Source organism: Oenanthe melanoleuca, chromosome 1A (assembly GCF_029582105.1).
Source record: "Oenanthe melanoleuca isolate GR-GAL-2019-014 chromosome 1A, OMel1.0, whole genome shotgun sequence".
NCBI classification, from domain to species: domain Eukaryota; kingdom Metazoa; phylum Chordata; class Aves; order Passeriformes; family Muscicapidae; genus Oenanthe; species Oenanthe melanoleuca.
The window spans coordinates 16,717,960-16,739,000 of NC_079334.1; the positions used below are offsets into that span (position 1 = coordinate 16,717,960).

At 42.2% G+C, this 21,041-nt stretch overlaps 1 protein-coding gene across 4 annotated transcripts in view; it reads left to right on the forward strand.

The window, feature by feature from the left end:
- TMTC1 (transmembrane O-mannosyltransferase targeting cadherins 1) overlaps positions 1–21,041 on the forward strand; it is a 133,177-nt gene that overhangs the window by 8,732 nt on the left and 103,404 nt on the right. For 3 of the 4 annotated variants that reach the window (XM_056510618.1, XM_056510603.1, XM_056510626.1), the window contains exons 2-5: positions 3,200–3,377; positions 4,994–5,067; positions 6,209–6,385; positions 8,334–8,540. In XM_056510618.1, coding sequence (XP_056366593.1) covers positions 3,200–3,377; positions 4,994–5,067; positions 6,209–6,385; positions 8,334–8,540 — 636 coding nt within the window. The remainder of the gene's footprint in view (positions 1–3,199; positions 3,378–4,993; positions 5,068–6,208; positions 6,386–8,333; positions 8,541–21,041) is intronic. The other variant, XM_056510611.1, reaches the window with a different exon arrangement.

Consider the following 21,041-nt stretch of genomic DNA (forward strand, 5'->3'; position numbering starts at 1 on the left):
CACTCTGTTTTGAGGAGCAGCCTGTTCATACAGCTTGGCCAGCCCAAAGCATCTCCTCTCCTCACTGTGTGCTCTGCCAAGGCCATAAGACATATCTTGCAAGTTGTGCTTTAGCTCAGACAGAGGTTATGAACTTCAAGCAGAAATGACTACACGATACAATTGTCCCCATTTGTGGGGCAGTAAAAGTGTGGAAATACAAGGACTGCACCACCCTCACCTCCCTGCAGTGTAGTACAGTTTTTGCTTGCCAGAACTTCTGTTTATGAACATTGTTGGAGAAAGACCACTTCTTCCTTCATTTCAAGATTCATCCCTCTGTTTTACTTCCTTTGTTTGCTGAACTGTCTACTGTGTATAATTGCTACATGCTGCTGCCAGTAAACAAGACTGACTCTCTCTGTTAGGCTGTTAAAGATTAAGAGGGGTGAAGTAATTTTTTATTTACCCATTCCCTTCTTGGCTCCCTTGCTCAGAAGTTCCTCCACAGCTCCTCTGCAGCAGAGCAAATTTGGCATTCCATAGTAGGCTGCCTTTTTCCCCCATGGCTGTGTGAGCTGTGGAGCTCTGCAAGTTCTTGTGACCTGTTTGAAGACCCAGATTTGCTCACCCATTTGACATACAATAAATTTAACCACTGCTAATGTTTCAACATCATTCTGCTGGGATTGTTTCAGGAGGAAAGAATGTTTTCTTCACTGCCATGTGGCCTAATTCCTTATGACAAAGAGCTTTAGCAGCAAAAAGCACTGGTGTGAATATAGCACCTGCACACACTCATGTTTGGTGTTCATGGACCACCAAAGATAGTATTTAAACATACTTGCAGTCTGATTTTGCTGTTTAGTGGGAGAGTTACCTGAATAGTGTTGTATTAAGTTTGTGTTTTGTTCTGCTGTTTTTTATTTATTTAAAGAACACACAGGAGAACAGCCAAGCTGCGAGGCTGATGCTTTTACAGAGCTCTTCTCAATAATTTACATCAGGTAATTTAGAGCTTACCAGCCTCATTGGCTTGATGTTGATCCTAAGAAGTGGTGTAAAGGGATGGCACACCCTACTTTTGGAATAGGGGACCTGGTGGGGGTAGGAAGAGCCCTTGCCTATAAAGTTCTGCCTCTCCTGCCAGCAGACCTGTGTTGCAGGATGGGAAGAGATCAGACATGATCCATGGAGACTAATGATAGATTTTTCAAGAGTATTATCAGATGTCATGAGTTTAGTGATTGGTTTTTCATAACGTGGCAAACTCAATGAGAATCTCTCCCATTTTGGTGCATGAGTTCATGTCACCTGATATCCTGAGCACTTGTCCTCACCTACCTGCATCTGCTTTCTCCAGAAATCAGGTTCCCAGATGACACTTTGGCATTTGAGGGGGAGCAGTGGACTGTGCTCCAGCTGATTTAAAGCCATCAGTGATTCATTTGTACAAAGGATGCCTCCTGCAGAAGGTCACTGTGCACATCTGCAGGTGTCTTGGAGTGAGCTGTGGCTCCTTTAGGGGCAGGGTGGCCCTGTGCTGCCCCTTGCTCCCCTCAGCCTGCTGAAAACAAGATTCCTGCCTGGGGCTTCCACTGCTGCAGTGTGTTTGCAGCTGAAGCTCTGGCTGGATGTCTGTTACTGCCATTTGTTGTGGTTTGTCATTCAGTGCTGGTACAAATAAGGGAAAGTGATGGATGTTGCTGCCCTGAAGTGGCTTGCAGGAGAAATGGGATAAAAAAAAAGAAAAACCTCCAACTCTTCATGTATTCTTGAATTGCACAGACTGATGTCTTGTCAAAATGTAACTGCATCAACCCATACTTCAAAGGGAAAGGTCAAGTCATGCCAAAATCTCACTTTTTCACAAACTCTCTGGGTTTCATCTGTTGCCTCCACAAACACTCCAGTGGGAGCACAGCAGGAATGCACAAGTAAGACTCTTGGTCTGGTAAAACTGGATTGGCTTGGAAAATTCAACCCAGGACAGCTAGCACTTCCTTGCTTATAAATAAGAAATGTAGAAGTTATTTACACAAAAAAAAAAAAAAAAAAAAAAAAAAAGTTTGTCTGGCTCCACAGACCTCTTTACACCTCCTCTGTTTCACAAAAAAGCTAAGGTGTTTTTTTCTAGTAGCAACAGCTCAGTGGCCTTGTTGTTGCATCATGCTGGAGTCTCTTAGTAACAGCAGGAAGGATTATTGACCCTATAGCATATTTACAACTGCATGTAAAATATTTAGATTGAGTCTTCATTTCACTGGTTATCTTGTCATTTGTTTAAAAAAAAGTCCTTCAACATTAGCTAAAGGACATTTTTCCATATTCCTTGTTCATATATGGAGTCTTCCCCAGATAGGCACCGTGTGTATGTGTGTACATTTGTGTAGATACATATATATTTGTCCAAATGTACAGATGTTGTTAGTACTTAAGAGAATTATCTTCAGCTGCATGTAAGGCAAAGCTTGTCAGCAGCTGTTAAGCAAGCTGGCTGTAAAAAACAGTGACCAGAAGAATGTGTTAATACATGCTGTCAAACAAATGTCATAACAGCTTGTTACGTTTTTTTTTTTATGATTGGCACAAATAATGAACCCTAATTGTCTCACTGAGTCTAGGGTGATGTTAGCTAACTTATCTTTGCCATCAATGTCCTTATAAAAATGATACAAGCTATTAGACAAGCTTCTTTATGCCAGTAAAGCATTTAAATAAAGTCTTAATCTTCAGTGTGCGACACTGTTTTGAAAGTTAAATGGGAATAAATGCCCCTCTTAAGCCAAGGAGATGCTCCAGCACCTTACCAAGTCCTTGTCTTGGCTATTCCTGGGCAAAAGCATCTATTCTAGAGCAGAAAATATCTATCCATATTGTAAAGCTGCCACGTGGCCAACAGAACCACAGAAGGTGCCAGCAGGGAAATAGGACAAGTGCCATGATGTTGGCCAGGGTGATTTGTTGCTAAGGAAGCACAGGCATGATCTCACTGTCAAGAAGGTTGCCAAACACAGCCACATAATATAAAAATTGGGGAAATGGTTTCTCTTTAATCAAATAAACCAGAAGTTTAGAGCACTTTTTGGTAATTAGTTTAATTGCACTAACATTGGATGACTGGAAATGGGGCAAAAGGCATAATTTAGAGTATTTGAAAGATGTCTTGCTATTAGAAATGTCTCAAATCTAGCGCTGGTTTTGTTTTGCTCCCTTACAGGTTGAACATATTGCTGGCTGGCATGAACCCCTTCTATTTCCACGCAGTGAATGTGATTTTACACTGTCTGGTGACTCTGGTGCTGATGTATACTTGTGACAAAGCTGTGTTCAAGGACTGTCGACTTGCTTTTGTCACGGCGCTCTTCTTTGCTGTGCATCCCATTCACACCGAGGCTGTAAGTATGTGTGTGCCACCAAAGCTAAAAATAAATTCATTCTTTGAAATTTTAATTTTTTTTTTCCAAGGAAATCACTGAGTCATACAGAATGTGGTACTTGTGATTTTTCACTGTGGGAGAGCGAAGGTGAGAATGTACTCAATTTAAAAAAATTTGTAGGAGTCGTTAAGAAAAAAGTGTGTTCATGCTTGCATTCTTTGTGCTCTGGAACTGAATTCTAAATGATGGTCCTAATCAGCCATTCTGGGAATAAATGGACAGTCATGAGTTTTCTGAAACCAAAGGCCTCAGTGAGGCTGTGCTCTCCTGCTGGGATATTGTTGCATGCCTTCAGTCATCTCCTATAGCCATCAATTTTAGGGAGGAAAAATGAAGGTACCATTAATGTGTGTTCTGGAGGAGCTCTCTCAGGCAGAGGTGATGTGACCCATAGATTAATTTATATTTATTTCAATTAAAAGCAAGGAGAATCATCTTCAGAAAAAAGTTGTTCACAAACACCAGCATAAGTTTACAGCACAGCAGCTCATACTGGAAATCTTACTGTTCATTATAAGGAAACATTTAAAGACATAATCATTCCAAAACTGCAGTCTTTTAGCATGAGGAGACACTTCTGTAGCTAAAAGGAGTTTTGCTGTCTTTGAGAAGCAAAGGTGCTGTCCAGCTCTCCACGCTGTAGAAAAGAAACGCTCTCATTAGCTGAGATACCACTGACATCACACTGTTCTCATTCCAAGCCTTTGTAAATGAGGGAGGGAAACAGCTGCTGTGGCTGAGAACTTTAGAGGAGAGATTACCTTAATAACAAAAAGCCACAAGCTTTGGAGTTACTCCCTGTGCTGTGTTGTGTGAACTAATCAGCTAGGCTCCTTTTGATAATACAGCTTTATATTTTAAGGGAGGTTTTAGAAGAGGCACTCTTGGAATTTATTTTGTCTGGGTCAGAACTTTAAAAGGTTAAAATAAATGCCAGAGCTCTGAATATAACTTAATTATGTAATCTCAAAAGGGGTGAAATTTCAAAGGGCCTTTTATCTGCTTTATGTGATTTTTTAGATCCTTATGAAATAGGATATTGAAGTAACTGTAAAAAAGGAATGTTTATCCATTCTTCTTCAGTATTTCCTTTTTTATAAAAAGAGTTTTAATTCATTAATCTGTAGAAAAAACTCTTGCAAACTCAGATTGTTCAGGAGGAACAAATTCTGTAACACTATCCCTTTTTTGGTGGTAAAGTTCATTTAAATATTACTTATATAGTAAGTAATTTTCTTTAACAAATTTCAGTGCTGGGAGTTGGATGCATTTCTCATCTAAGCCTTATTATACAAAATTAAAACATCCTTAAAACTGTCATTTTCTATGTAACTTTATTAATACTTTATGAAGTAAAGAATGACTTTACTGTTGGCTTACTTATTTGTTTTGCCACACTAGAAATGCAGCACTACTACACTATCCAAGTAACATTTTGGTATGCTGAGGGAGGATAACACTGAAAGATCAAAAGCTTAAAATAGTAGCAGTAAGCATGGATTGTTGAGGCAGTCACTGAGTGTTTTTACATTTTTGGATGTGTTCTCACACCTGTGTGTCTCCTTTCCTTTCAGGTAACAGGTATAGTAGGCAGAGCAGATGTCCTCGCCTGTCTACTCTTTCTGTTGGCTTTTCTCTCCTATAATAGGTACGTGTAACATCATAAAGTTCTTTAGTCTGAGGAGGGTCTGATGGTTCTTGGCAGAGGTAATTCCCACAGCTCTGCTATATGGAAGTCTCCTGGCTCCTCCTTGCAGCCACGATGATGCTTAGGAGAACAAAAACTCACAAAACCAGAAATCAGCGTTGCCAATCCCTCTTCCACTGACATTGCAGCTGACCATGCACCAGAGGAGGGCTTGTAAAAATGGCAAAGAAATGTTTACAATGGAAGGCAAAGAGTCTGTATGTAGAGTGAAGAGCAGACAGACACGTGCCTGCCTTTCAGATGTGTGCTGTGACTGTGGGACTCTGGAACACCTGGTCTGGGAGAGCTAAGGAGTGTGTCTAGACCATTAGTCATCCTCTTCAGATGAAAACTTGGCACTGCTTGCTGCTCTGTGTTCTAAAACTGTAACTGAACGAGCATAGATACAGAAATAGCTCATTTGGATGGGGTTTCTGCACCTTTTGCATTATTTGCAGTTTGAAATAACATTGTTTGCATTTGGAAATAGCACCATGTCATCACAGCCACAGGGAAAAACTGCTTATATCTCTCTGGGGCTGTCTGCTACAAACCCACGATGCTGTTTTCTTCAGAAGGTTTCAAAGGTGTGAAACATAGTGACCCCACAGGAATCTGCCTGTTTGATTTCAGTTCTTTCCTACCTTCTCCCCTGTGACAGGGGCTCACTGCCCAGTCTGTTAGTGATTAGGACACATCTCTGACTCAGGGGAGTGTGGGTGGGATGGAGGAATTTTTGCTTGCCTAGTGCTTTTTGTCCCATAAGGAAAATTAAGCATGTGTGTTCCACATGATAGAAAGCAGGTGTTTTTCATCCCTTTCTGTACTTACTCTGCCTTCCTCTGACTGTTTGAAGTCTACTTTATTTTTCTGCTTGTCTTTGTTTCACCTCTTGTGTACCAAGAATTTGAGCAGCTCCCCATTTTGCATCTTCACTTCCTGTCCTGTGGCTAAGCCTTTCCTCATTTTAGATTGTTCATCTTAACATGTTTGTGTCAGCCATCTAAGGCATTAAAGAAAAGTGTCTCCATACTTGTGTGACAGTAATAAACATGGAAATAACAGAGGAGTTAAGGTATTTTATGTAAATTCTGTTTTCCAGGAGTGTGGATCACCTTTATGTTGGGGAACATTTCCCTCCCACTGCCTCCCCATTCTTTTTGCTGCTTAGTTTATTCCTTGGGACATGTGCAATGCTGGTGAAAGAAACTGGAGTCACTGTGTTTGGTGTGTGCTTGGTTTATGACTTCTTTTCCCTCTCCTACAATGGACTCAAATTGTAAGTAACTTGTTATGCTCATAGTACTTTTCAGGTTTTTTCATCTGTTAGTCTAAAATATGTATTATTATGATATATAGCAGTGGGGGAGATGGACTTGCCCTGCTGAATTAGATGGTACACATGTGACAAATATGGAGGTGCCCATGATTTCATTCTGTGGTTGTTTTTTTTTTTTTTTGGTTTTGTTTTGTTTTTGGTTGGTATTTTTTTTTTAAATTTTTTATTACTCTCTTGTTGCCTGATAACTCTTGTTGGGTAAATCGACCATATTTGAAGAACTGATCCCTAAAATGCTGAATTCACCCTGGCAAGACTAATATTTATTTTTAGTATGGGGAGTTGTGACTGAAGCATCAATATCTTGAAATTTCTCTGGCTTAACTCCTTCCATTTACAAAGTCTGCTTGATTATTCAGTCACAATGCCATCAATTTAGAAATATTGTTCGATGTTTAGTAGTTTTGTTTAGTAGTTTTTGTTATCAAAACCAGGTTTGATACTTTTTCTGTCCTTTCAGAATGGAAAAAGAGGGAAAATACCCATCCAATTCTGGTTGGGATAATTAGCAGCTCTCAGAAGTCACTGGAGAAAAAATAAATACTTTGAAGTTTGTACCCCTCACCCACTTAGTGTCACAAAAAATCATGCTATTTTCCATCTCCATTCAAAGTCAGAAGTCTTGTTTTATTAGAAGCTGTTTTTTATCCATTTCTCTCCCAGAATATCCCTGGTGCAGATCTATGAGTGAATCCAAGAGCTCACTGTTACTCAGAATGGGAGGTCTACCTCCCATTTCTCGTGTTTCCACTGGTGCTGCCCCACCAGCTCTGGAACCTGTCACACCGTGCACGAGCTTGTGTGTATCTGGGTTATAAAAAGGACACTGAATTTGTGCTTCTGCAGTGAATTAAATGAACAGAGCTGGCACAAGGTGAGAGCAGGGAGGAGAAGGGGGACTCTCAGGAGTGTCCTGGCTTCCCTCCCTTCATGGCCCTTTCCCTAGGCTCTAATGGGGACAGACCACGTTTGAGACCTGCCCTCTGGCAGCAGTAGCAATCAGCGGGCAGGTACAATGGATCGGCAGGGGATTCCTCCTCTTTTCACTGGATAAGTAGTTCTTAATGGTGAGACTGGTGGGCAAGTAGCCAGGGAGATTTCTGGGGACTGACAGCCAGCTTGCTTGTTAGCACTTGCATTTACACCCTGACAGGCGTGCTTCAGGAGCTGCCTGGCTAAAGGGAACACAGCTATTAATTAACTGGAGGAAAATCTGTGCCTTCCTCCTCCCTCCTTTCCTCAGTCTCCCCCTTCCCACAGCCCACATTCCAGGGGGCCTCTTCAAGCAATTTTTTTGTTTCAGTGCTGGTCAGTTGCCCAGATGTGGCACTATTTAGCTTGTAGGAATTAAGCTCTTTAGTCCAGATGTGCTGTGTTCGTGCTCATATCTCCTCTGGTTGCACGTAATTTGCAATTATCTCTCTGTTCATGATGCTCAAGATTTCACGACTGCATTTGAATTTAAGGGGCAGCAGAAAACAAACAGCCTTCTGTGTGCTGCTGAAAACTTACCTGCTCCTTCTTCCAACCTGTACAGATTTTTTTTTTCTGCTTAAAAGTGGTGGGACATAATTTGTTTTCTGGAACAAAAAATTAGGCGTGACACCACAGTTCTTCCCATCTTAGCAGAGGTCCAGGGAAGAGCTTGACACAGGAATGCTCACCTTCTGTTGCTGTCAAGTCTCTAGATCTAGTTAGGAACTAATAAATACTGTCCTCCCAGCGCACAAAGGCTTTGTTTTGGGTTAAAGAAATGCTGTCTGTTGTCCTTGGATCCCGTGTTGTGCCCATTTCGTAGCCTCCTACCTTTTGATCAGTAAAAGCACGAAGAATAAAAGTTCTTAAATCTTTTCTTTCCCCTTTCCCCTGTTTTCCTCCCTTTTCTCAGCAGAAACGGGGCCATTCCCCAGAGGCCTGCTCGGCTGCCCGTGCCCTCCCCGTGCGGCTCTCCGCAGGTGCCGCCGTCCGGCCGGGAGAACGGGAAGCAGCGCTGCGCTCCCCGCGGCGCCTGGAGCTCCTGGCACCCGGCAGCACCGCGGGAGCAGCGCAGCGGGACCCTGGCTGTGCCCAGCAGAGCCGTCTGGGCCGTCCGCAGGTACTGCTCCTGGTACTGCTCCTGGTACTGCTCCCAGTACTGCTCCCGGTACTGCTCCTGCTCCCGGTACTGCTCCCGGTACTGCTCCCAGTACTGCTCCCAGTACTGCTCCTGCTCCTGCTCCCGGTACTGCTTCTGGTACTGCTCCCGGTACTGCTCCTGCTCCTGCTCCCGGTACTGCTCCCGGTACTGCTCCTGCTCCTGGTACTGCTCCTGCTCCCGCTCCCGGTACAGCTCCTGCTCCTGGTACTGCTCCCGCTCCCGGTATTGCTCCCGGTACTGCTCCAGCTCCCACTCCTGGTACTGCTCCCTCTCCCGCTCTCAGTACTGCTCCCACTCCCGGTACTGCTCCTGCTCTCGCTCCCGGTATTTCTCCCGCTCCTGCTCCTGCTCCCGCTCCCGGTACTGCTCCCAGCACTGCTCCCGCTCCCTTCCTGTGCGTTCTGCAGCTGCCCTAAAATGTCGACTCATTCACTTTGTTTTAGCTGGTTTTATCCTGAAATTGCTGTCATTTTTCCTGTGCTCCTGGAGAGGGAAGACAGGAGAAGGTGGAAGGAGAGTTAAGGGAGAAAGGAGGACAATATCTTAGAACTTGTTAGTGCTTTTGTTTTCTTTGATCCTTGTATTTGTCTCTGTTTTCCCTGATGGATAGTATCGCAGAATTGTTTAGGTTGGAAAAGACCTCTGAGATTATCAAGTCCAGCCATTACCTCAGCACTGCCAAGGCCACTACTAAACCATGTCCCTAAATGCCACATCTGCACATCTTTTAAATGCCTTCAGTGATGGTAACTCCAATGCTTCCCTGGGCAGTCTATTGTTGACAGCCCTTCCAGTGAAGAAAATGTTCCTAATATCCAATTTAAAGCTTCCTTGGCACATCTTGAGGCCATTTCCCTTTGTCCTGTTGCTTGCTGCTTGGGAGAGACTGATGCCCACAACAGGGGGTGAAAGGTCATAGTTTAAAAAACATCTCCTGTGTTGTTCCATCATCTTGTTCCTTGTTTCTCTTACTGCTGTTTCTTCCTTTCTTCCTACAGCTCCTTTCTCCCCTCCTTTGCTTTGTACTTTTTCCAGACACCCTCGCTCTGCCCCCGCTTTTGGGAGCATCCCTTTCTTGCACAAGGGGAAAGCCTCTTGTTTTCCAGCCTCTGCAGGAGAGGCTGCAGAAGCTGTGTTGGAGAGCCCGTGCACGTGGGATGGCTTCAGAGTGAGCCCCTCCACGCTGCCAATTGGCATTTGCTTTCTGGCAGCTGCCTCTTCAAGTGTTGTGAAGGATTTCTGCACATGGCAAATCAAGCCCTGCATGTACATAGCTGCTTTCTGTTTGAAAAGGGGCTCTCATGGTGGTGTAAGCTGCTCAGCTGCTCTCTTCTCAAGTGACTGACTGTGTACAACACACTTGCAACAACTTGCTCTGTGAGGGTTAGCTGTGGGATGCCCAGAGTGGAGCTGGCTTGGTCCCAGTGGCTGAGAGGGAAGTGTGCCTGTGAGAGCTGTGCTGTTGACATATTACATGATACGAAGTAGGAAGAGCTCAGCATAATTTATCTATTAAAATATATTCTGTATTTAAGGAAAAAAAACGTAAATCCTTGCTATAGAAGAAAAAAGAAAGAAAGAATGGAGTTGCTATCAAATCTGTAAGATTAATTATGCAATTTTTCCTTATAATTCCCGTTTGTCTGACTTGTGTAGGTCTTCTTGCATGGCAAAAGGATGGGGGAAATAAGCTTTAAATATTTCAGAAGCTCCAAAATTGGTGGACAGATCTGGCACAGTGAAGTAGCTTCAGGTATCTTATTTAGTTTACCAGATTACTAATTGTAAGGTTTTAATTAGAATAAAGTAGTAGTGCACTGATCTATACTTTTAAGTACTTGTAATGTGATCAAGTAGGTTTCTGTTTAGTAATAGTTTATTATACATCTTCTTACTAGAGCCAGCTGAAAAATGCAGGAAGATGTAATGGAGGAATTAAGGGAATTGGTCTCATTAGCAGTAACTGGAGCTAGTTATGTAAATTCTTGGTGCAGAGATATTTTTGTTCTTTATTGTCACTTGCTCTTATCTTTAGCTATCCAGTGAATATGTGGGTTGCAGTCCCAGTTGCCTTCAGGAGTAAGGAATGAGTTAGTCTGGAAGAAATTTTAGGTTTTATCACCACAATTTATTGCAATTTTGGGGAATGCTGGCATATGCTACTGAAATGAGGTAACTAGAATCTCTTGTGGGTTTGATCCGTCTCCCTGAGTTTTAAAACCTGAAAGAGGCTTGTGAGTGTATGTGCCTTTCCATATGATATAAATGGGGAAGGACAGACAGCAGCTTTGATGTCAGGCTTGTACTTGTGTTTGGGTAAGGCCTCAGTGCTTTCACCTGTGCTGTGGTATGTGTCCTGTTGAACATCAGTTGCTCATTCTCTTTTTCATCATTAGTTGAAACCACTGAAAACTGGAATCAATTTTTTAAACTTTTTTTCATTTTTTAATTGGTTTTGGTTATGCTATGTCCTGTGTGCCTCATACTCTGGATTTGCTAAATGTGGTCCAGCCCATGAACACCTCCAAGCCGTCTAATCACTCTGAATGTTTTGACCTGTATAGATAGCTGAGGACTGCAGTCTAAGCTTCTTCAAAAACAAGACTCCACAATAGCTTGCATACTTTTGAAACCAAAACCTCTGTTTCTCTTTGGTCCTAGAAGCTTATTTTTATTTTGTCTGCTGGCGGTGAGACTCTTCCCTTGGAGTGGACAATAGACTGGAATTAATGCTGCTATTTTCCATGCATATGAATGGTTGCATTTTTTTTGTGGGTTATTTTTATTTATGTATTTTACTTTAATTTTTTTTGCTAGGTTACAGAAGAAGCAGGTGTAGCTGGAGCTGTGCCCAACAGCATCACTTTAATCTGTGTCAGATGTGTAAAAGAGTGTGGGAGCTTGCTACTCATTAGCATTGTGGGAACCAGGCCCAAAACCCCATTGATCCAAAATCCAATGAAATCCTAAAGGCTATAGCAGGGATAAATGTGATCTGATGACTAAATTGACGGTGCTGTTGTTTCCTCTTACGGTAGCAAGGGAAGGAAGATGGAAATGCTCTGCAGAATGTGGTGCATTCCAGGGATGTCTGCGCCACCCCTGAGTTTGATAGACTATGAGGAAAAATATGTTGAGGTCATAACATATCTTCCCTGAGTCCCTGTGCAGTGTGCATGGTCAGGGTTTGAGCTGAAACAGATGCTGTCCTTCAGCATGAAGGAGGAGCAGAGGCAGAGGTGGAGGGACAGCACTGGGGAACAGTGTGGGACTGTGTAGCAATTGCTTGGCTTTCCCTTTCTGGCTGCTTCTATTTCAAATCCTTGTGTAGCAGGGATTTTTAATCTTTTTCCTTTTTTGACTAATATGATAGTATAGCACATTTATGCTTAAACATGAAATTACTGTTCATAAAGCAGAAGTCTCAGCTGAATTTCTGTTCTTCTCCTGGCCACACAGTGCAATGCCATGTCCTAGATTTGTAACTGGTACAGACAGAATAGTGTGACCAGTTTCCCAGATGTAGGCTCTGTTTGTGTGTGCAAACTTCAATTTTCTTGAATTTGTTAGAGGATGTTTGATAGGAAAGTGGTATGTAGCTGCCTGGGTTATAAAAACACTTGCTGTTAGATGTGGTACAACTTTCTTTACATTTTGTTGAGTTGTTCTTAGTTGCACTTAAACACCCTGGAGGGTAGTGGTGGCTGCTTACATATGCAAAGCAGAGCAGCAAAAAGCAGTGTGTGCCTTTGAGAAAAGCAGTAGGGAGGTAACTATTATTTATGGTGTAGTTTGCCCCTGACCGAAATAAGGCAGAAAACCTGGATACTTGTCTCTGGCCTGAAAGTTCCTTGCCATGCAACAGCAAAATAGCAATGAAGTGTCAAAGGGCTTTGCAAACACCAGTGCAAAAGCTAGTGGAGAAATTCCAGGGCAGTTTGAGATTGTCTTTTGTGGATAATGTCTGGGAGCCTAGCAGTCGGAATGCTTTTCTTCTTTAGGAAAGCAAAATGAGTAATCTGGAATATTAAGCAATAGAGCCAGCGTGGGCTTTTTTTCCTTTCTCATTGGTGGTGTCCTCAGGGTTGTGAGATTTTACAAATAAAGTATCAAGCTCCTAGTCTGTGATGCTGTGAGCAAAGATTGGTATGGATTGCCACTGTGTGAAAGCAGAGAAAAGGAAGTGCTGCATTGTCATGGGCTGTAGGCTGATTGCTTTTTTCCCCCTTAATTGATATTTAAAATTGAATTGAGAGTAGGACAATGTGAGTTTGCTCCAAAAGGCAAAGTAGGGCCCTGAGTCCCAAGGCCTAGGGAGGCACAGTGTGTGCTGGAAGATAGCAGATTAGGTAAGTGTCATTGCTATCCTGGGATCCGTGGGATGCTGCTTCTGTGGTGGTGTGAGTTTTTTAAATTCTAGCAGGTTTGCTAAGGCTCTGCCATTCTTGCTTTTTAGTAAGCTTAAGTTATGAATGAAGTTTGGCTGCCTCTGGGGAGGTGGATTGCAGAGGTGGACTTGGCCTGTGGTTTTATTCTTCTCTGAACTCAGTTCTTAAGATGGTTTTTCCATTGTGAGTGTGAGCAATATCTCTCTCTACTGCTGTGTCTGTACAGTCTGTGTAGGAAATGTTGAGTGAATCTTTCTGAAGGCTGTGAATTCCCCTGCAGTCAGTGACAATATTTATTGTCATGCACAGATAGTACCTGAGGCCACCAGAAGGCTCTGCTAGAGTCTAGAAACATGTGAGATGTGGGTGCCCCTATGCTTACACTTGGATTCAGCCAAGGATTTACATGCTCTGGCCTGCAACTGTCTTCCAGAGAACCCTTGTGTAATCTTGGGGAAATAATCAATGGCATCTCTCTGTTCCCATGGCATGAGGCACAGTAATGCATGCTGCTTTTCCACCTCCATTTGTGTGATGTGATGCTTGTCTTCCACCCCTTCCCAAAAAAGAAACAAAGCCAAGGATTCTCTTAGGCATGCTTGTGCCATTATGTGTCTTAATTTTTGAAATCTTAAGGTGCTGTTTCAGTACTAGTAACTGAACTCATTGCTTGCAGACTGAAGTTTAGTTAAGAGCAGCACTGCTTTGGTATAGTGATGACTAAGGTTGCATGGATGCAGAAAAAGACTTGTTTAGACCTCATTGTCTTGCAAAAATATGCACTCACCAGGTAAGAAAGATCTGCTTTAATTTTGGCCTTGTGTGTTTTTATTGTGACAGTCTTTAATTACACTATCACATAGCTTTTTCATTTTTGCACAATCCCTGCTCGATTTGTTGCCCAGAATGGATGGTGCTCACTTAATGAGTAACTGTTTGATATTTTGTTTGTTCCTGGTCCAGAGCATTGCCCTATGCCCTATTTACTTCATGTTATTCAAGTCCTGCCCTGAGACAGATTTACAGCTTCTCAATAGTTCCTCTGTGTACAGACTACAGAGTGCTGGTATTTCCTTGCAGTTTGTTACTTAGTTCTGTAATCTTCTAAAGTACTTTTGGCATAGTTTCTGGATGTGTAACTTCCTTACTACTCAGAACAAGTAAAATGAATAGCCAGAAATTTTGTAGTGAGGTACCACGTGGATGTTAAGAGTCAGATTCACCTCTGCATTTACTTCATGGGCATCTGCTGGTTGAACATCTGCTGGCAGCTGTAGACTGTGCTCTACAGGAGTCACTCCTGGGAGATGAAGGACCTTTTCCTTTAGATATTTGCAGACAGAGGAAACACAATGATATGATGTTCCCTTCCAGACTTGGAGAGGAATGAGCCTGGCCCAGCATGTGCAGCTTCTTCTGGCAGCCCTTTCTTCCCTCTCTCCCCAGTTTGTTGCCCTGCCTCATCTGCTGCAGCCTGTGGTCATCTCTTCTCTTATTTGCCCTTCCTTAGTAATTTAATTGCTTCCAGTCTTTGCTCCTCAGGCTTTGCCTTTTGGATCTTGCTGCTTTCCTCAAGAGTTCCTGTGTTAGTCTCACTCCCAGTGTCCCTCCTGTACTCCTGTCCCCTAAGTCCTTGCCAACCAATTCAAGGGCCCTGACCTGTGTCCTTGTACTGCCTGTTGCATTCTCCACGTGCTCCCCACTCCTCCCATCTCTCCAGATCAATCTTCTGCCATAGCAGCTCTGCCCAGCATGGGGACAGGATCCCTCTGTATTCTTTCAGCTTTCAGTACTCACTGTCTTTGCTGCTCCTCCCCTCTGCAAGGGTTTCTGCTCCATGGGCTGCAAACCCCAGTTTCTTTTTGACCTTATCTTTCCAGCTTTGGAGGCTCAGCTCTCCTCTGCCCTGTAGCTAACTTGGGAGTTTTCCTGTGCTTGCTGCCTGAGTTTGAGGAAGAGGGAAGAGGAAGAGCAAGCAGGAGCCAGGAGCCTGCTCTGCTCTGGTGCTTGGGGTGGCGTGGAGCCACAGCTGATCTCATTCTTGGCTTCCATGTGACTGGAAAAGTAGGCACTTGTGCATGCACTTGTTTGCATAGGAGAGGGTTGGTTTTAAATTTGACACCCTTTGTTGGATCTGTGTTTCAGCCACTGTTCTGGATAGCATTTTTCTTGCAGTACAGACAAACACCTCTCTATCTCCTTTTAAGTACTTCCCAGAAGGAAGAGGAAGGTAAATAATTTCTCCTGGACTATTTATATGTGACAGTACCAAGAGGCCCTGTTTATTTCAGTAGCAGCAAATAAACTAAGTGGTTTGCCTTCAAGTACATTGAATGTCAGAAAAGGGGACAAGACTGAGTCTGATTTTATTTTTCTTAGGTGATGATGACTTAACATGTTCTAGCTTTTTTGGTTTTTATTTCCTTTCTATAGAAGATTATTTAGTCTTTTAAAGATTCTTTAGACTTTGATGTAGTTCATGAAAATCTGTTTTTGTGGAAACTGTGCCTGGGACAAAGAATGGTGCTGCACAAAACAGAATCAGGAGAAAAAGTTAATGACTGGTTTTGGTGGTTTTGGGTTTCTTTTTTCCCCATCTTCTGAAAGATGCTGATCGCTTATTCATTCGTGTGCAGAGGGAGAAGGTTTTTTCCTCTCGTTAATGGGAATTGTGTTTAAGCCCTGCAGTTGCAGTCACTTCAGTGTACGTCAGCCTCTTCTGTTCCCTGTGTTGCTAATTGGAAATCCCCAATTTGTAGGTGCAGCCTGTGTGTCCCAGAGCTGACTCACAGGAGTCTCTGTTCATTCCCTTTACTTCACAGGACTGCCTTTCTATTCACAGTTCATGGCAATCTCATTAAACCAGTGTTTGAAACAGCAGCGTGCCCATGTTCATTGGCTTTCTCTGAAAGCCCTGTAAACCAGTGTCAAAGAATTAACAGTGGCTGAGAAACAAGCCCTAATGGCTTGCCAGGTCATTTTCCTTGCAGTAAATTTGGGTTAGTTAGGCACAGACCAGTATTTCAGCCACCCAGGAAATAAAAACCCAACCACAACACCTGAAGATGGATGATACTGAGATTATTGCAGGTGTTTCCCTGGATAGCAAATCTAATTGAAAAATTTTTCTCTTACACTTCCAGGCACATTTTTTGACATCTTTGTGGAAACTTTTAGGCTGTTCTCAGGAGTAAAGGACTCAGCTGGAACTACCTACCTCATTAATGACTGATGTTTTCCAAGCTGGTCCATGTCTCCTCTGTGAACCTGGTAATCACAGCATGTATTAAAGGAGGGACAGCTGATTCTCAGGACTAAGTTACTTGGCTTTAAGTGTTCATAGGCTGATACAAGCAATCATTTGCTCAAAACCACAAGGACACCAATCTCATCAAGTGTGACTTTAGGTGGATGGTTTCAGTTGTGTAAGTGCTGCTTTGATTTTTTTAATATGAAGTAGCTGTTGAGATTTAATATCTGGTTTAAAATGTCTGAAAAAAAAAAACCTGCTAGCATGTGTAATGCTTCTCCCATCCTCCCTGTATGCTTTCCAAGATGAACAGATTCTTCCCTGACTAGAAACTTAATCTTCAACTTAATCTAAAGTAGAGTATTAAATCCTCTTTCACATTTCTAATGTAGTTATCCCAATATTCTTTTCCAACGAGTGCATTAGAAACCTTAATCTTCTACTTGGCTTGGAAATGCTGGAACACACTTTCCTCTCTTGATCTTTGAAATGCAGATTTTTTTGTTTCTATTCTTTTAAGCAATTTCCAGAATGTGAATATCCAGGAAACGGCAGTGCAGAAGGGACTCTTGTAAATTCATTCCACGTTCCAAAACATTTGTGCTAAAATTCAGATATTGGCCAAAGTAAGCTGTGAAAGGCAAGGTTTGTGCTTGGGCTGTTGGAATGTTGCTGTGGAGTGTTTGCTTTCCAGGTCTGACAGGTCTCACAGCATCTGGTGACATCCTGCTTTGCCCTATGAATTCTCATTGCCTGCCACGACTGATGATGGAGTGGTTTAAATGATAATCTTCCACTGGCTCATGCTATGGTGGTTGTTTTGATTTTTATTTTTTAACTTCCTTTCTAAAAGTTAGGTTTGGTTTTCTTAAGAAAGTGGATAATGCAGTTGTTCTCTCTTTAAAGCCTTGGCAGCATGTTTTCTGTAGATCCTCTGCTCAGGCTGGGGGCTGAAGTCTGCTCAAATCTCTCCTTTTGTGACCTGTGAAATCCCTTGGTTTAGCAAATCAGCTCTGGCATAAGGAAATATTAAACATAAAATTATTACTTTGGAACTAAGTATGGTTGCACTTCGGTTGTGCTAGTATAAAAAGTATGGAATAAACTACAGTTCCAGTTATCTGTGAAAGATGCCAACAAATCCTCTGGGTGTTCTTCCAAAGAGGAAAATTAGCAGGAAAAGATTGACAAGAAAGTTTTCCACTGATTATTCAATAAAATTCAGGGAAAGAGTATTTACCAGTTAGGGGTGGAAGGGAGATGGAACATTAGCTTTATATCCTTCCCATAAAGCACAGCTTTATCCCCTCATACACCACTGTCACACATCCAGCTCCTTCAAGACCAGGCTAGGAATTTTTTGTAGAGACCAAGCTGGTGTAAAATGATGGCCTTGGGTTCTCTTGCAATATTTTGGTATTAGCTGATTTAATTGCAGTTACCATAATCTCTGCCTAATCTCATGACAGAAGCTTGTATCACTGCACCTGTGAGTTACCTGTAAAAAGTTTGAAGCAGAGATGTTTTTTTTCTGGTAGTAAACTCAATTAATTTGTTTTTCTCCTTCTCCCCTGTTCTCTCCACTGTTAATTATGTCACACATTCATTTCAGCAGATGAGTTGCTTACAATACAAATGTTTTTGCTAAAAGCATCAAGACTTTTCACTATAGAAAGCTGTCACCTGGTCTGTTGTCTAAATGGCTGCTAATGCTGGTCTTTCTAATCAATCTGTTATGATCAGTTATTCCTTTTCTGATCTTGGCTGGCATATTGTGGATTTGCTGTCATGACCCTGCCTGTGGTCCTGGATAGTATCTTCATCATGGAATTACTCACTATGGAAAATGAAATTCCTTCATTCATTGTCCATACAATCTTTTGGAGATGATGGATAGCTTTCCACCCAGAAGGCATTTGTTCATGCATTTGGTCTAGTGCTATGCATTAATATAAACAGAAGAGTTTCGGCATGATATTTCTTCAAGGGGAAAAGAAAACCCAATAAAGTATTCCTTCAAGTTAGGATTTGCTGTTGAACTCCTATCAGTATATTTAACATAATAGAAGAACATTGAATAGAAGAACACCATATCAAACCATCTAGCTCTGTGTTCTGACCATGGTCATTCCTAGATGCTTACAGAGAAGGGAAGAATGGGAATGGGGCCAGGACAGGGTTATCTTTCCTTACTGAGGCTGCTGAACATGTGCAGGCATTGATTTGGAGTCCATGGGTCTGGATGCTGTATCTAGAGCACCGTGTTTGAGACTCTCTGTGGACCTGTCCTCTGTGGAGTTGCCTAATTTCCTTTTTAGAACCTTTCTCTCCTCTGACTTTGAAGGCCTCCTGGCTGTGAGTTCTGTGATTTTAATTACACACCATATAAAGGAATCTTTTTGTTTGCTTGTAACCTGATAATTTCATTGGGAACTCTTTGACTTTGTGCGATAAGGAGTAGAAAGTAATTTTGCTGTTTCCCTTCCTCAGGCCCTTCATAATTTTACAGTATCTCTTCCCAGGGTGGAGAGCCCTGTTCTCTTGACTCTCTCCTCACGCAGACACCATTCCATGTGTCTGATGAGCCTTATTACCCTTTCCTGTACCTCTTTCATCTCTATTAGATCCTTTGGGAAATGGGCAGAGGAAGGGAAGGTCTCAGAATATCATGCAGTACTCCAGATGTGGGACTTGGATTTTTATTCATTGTATTATTACTTCTGTTATTCACAAGCTCTATATTTTTTTTTTGGGTGCTTATTTATGGCATCACATTATTTATTCTTTTGTTTTGACTGGAGTCTGTTTAGGTAATATGTACAGTAAAAATCGGAATGGAAAAATCTGAGTATATTTTATTATGTTTTCTATTGTGTGTACTGGCTTTGGCTACATCTGCCTGGCCTGTTCCCCATCACGAGGGAGATGCTGAAGTAAGCTAAGATGAGCCAGGCTGATTCTGGCACCAGAGATGACACCATTGAAGTCTGGAGCTGCTGTATCTGGGTCTCAGTTACCTAGATGTGGGTTACAATATATCCTTCTCTTCTTAATTACTATTTGGGGATCAGTAATATCTTAAAGAAACCTTGGGCAAGGCTTGTGGGCTGAGTAGAATGGCAGAATCCCCTTGTGTCTATGCTCTGTCAGTCAGGGAGAAGCACTGCCTCTCTAAACCAAAGGGCAGAAAGTGAGAACATTTGCCCAAATTCACAAACAAAAAATCTGACATAAAGCAGAAACTTAATCCAGGATTTCCCAAATCTTAAGCAGATATACCTCAACAAAAGTCTTCCTCACAGTAAATTGACAGTTTCTTTCTTAAAATGTGCTGAAAGGATAGAGCCCCCCTATTCTCCTCTGCTTTCCTGGAAGCTGAAAGCTTCAGCATTTGTCACTTTTGAGTACTAAGATCTAGACAGTGCAAGCCATGAGAGCTGCTGTCCCAGGGCTTTCATGTCACTATTTGTTGCATTATTTACTTTGATCTGATTTGGCCTCTTGACTCCATCAAAAGCTCCTTTCAATGTGAATTAATTAAGAGAACTGTATTTTCTTCTTTCAATTGCCTTTAACAGAGAAATGCTCCCAGGTGGCATTAAGAAAGGAGAGAAGTGTGTTTTTTCTCTGCACAAGCCATGCTTCTGTCATGGACCAAAGCCTTTCTCTGCCTTCCCTTACACTTTGGGAGTCAGGTGTTTTTATGGATTGATCTGCTTTTTCCTGGGATTTTGGAAATGCCAGAACCAAATGAGACCTCCTCAATGGCCTACCAGCCCAAATGAACAGCTTTCTCATAGAGAAGATGACTTTAATATTGCAGCAGAACACTCAGTTAATTATGAGGTGTGAATAAGGAATATGTTTCACAGTGCCTTGGCAATTTTCTGAGTTCACTGATCCATAAACAAGATTATTCCCTAATAGTCCTTCATCTCTGCCATTATTGGACAAGGATATTCAACTTTAAATTAAATTAAAAATTATCATCGTTAAAGTTAGCTGAGCCATGGCTAATCTTTTGAGAATGTTTCCAGGATTAACTGTTTTAGATTTGCTCAGTTATTTGGGGAAGAGAGAACTTTTTGTTGTTCTTACTGTGCCATTTTTATAAAGACCACACTGTAGCAACCCTCTGCTGGGAAATGTGAATTAAACCAGTTTTTCTTTCTTTCTTTTCAAAGTCCTTGACACTTCAGGCAGCTGATGATTTAGGGGGGGAAGTGCTTCTTCAAGGTACATGGTAGTTTTTTTACAGTTCTTTCAGCTCTTGCTAATCCAAGAGCAAGGGACTAAATTTGATTCCTGACTGCCAGCTGTCCAGCCCAGCTCTGTCTGTGGCTCTCAGGCTGTTTGCATGGGATAGAAATGACACAGGCTATTGGTGCAGAACTGTCACACAGTTTGTGATCTCTCTGGGTTATGCAGACCTGCAACTCTTTGAAATAATTTTTACCATTACTTGAGTGTCATTGTAGGTTTTTAAGGTCAAGAGGGACCATTTATGATCCTCTCATCTGAATTAGAGGATGGTGCAAGAGGCAGAGCTCCATGTAAGAATTACTGCAGGAAGCCTGCATTTCCCTGTGAACTGTGTCACACATCTGTCAGCAGCCCTGACTTTAAAAACTTGATGTGAGGGAGTATATGAAATAATCCTTAGGTGGATGGTAGCAGCAGTATGCTGTTCTCACTGTTAAAAATGTCCCTATTTCTAGTCTGATCTATCTAATTTCAGCTGCCAAGCACTGCATCTCATTATGTCTTTTTCCAGTAGATTAAACAGGGCTCTCCTTGCTGAAAGTTTTGCAGTCTGTGATT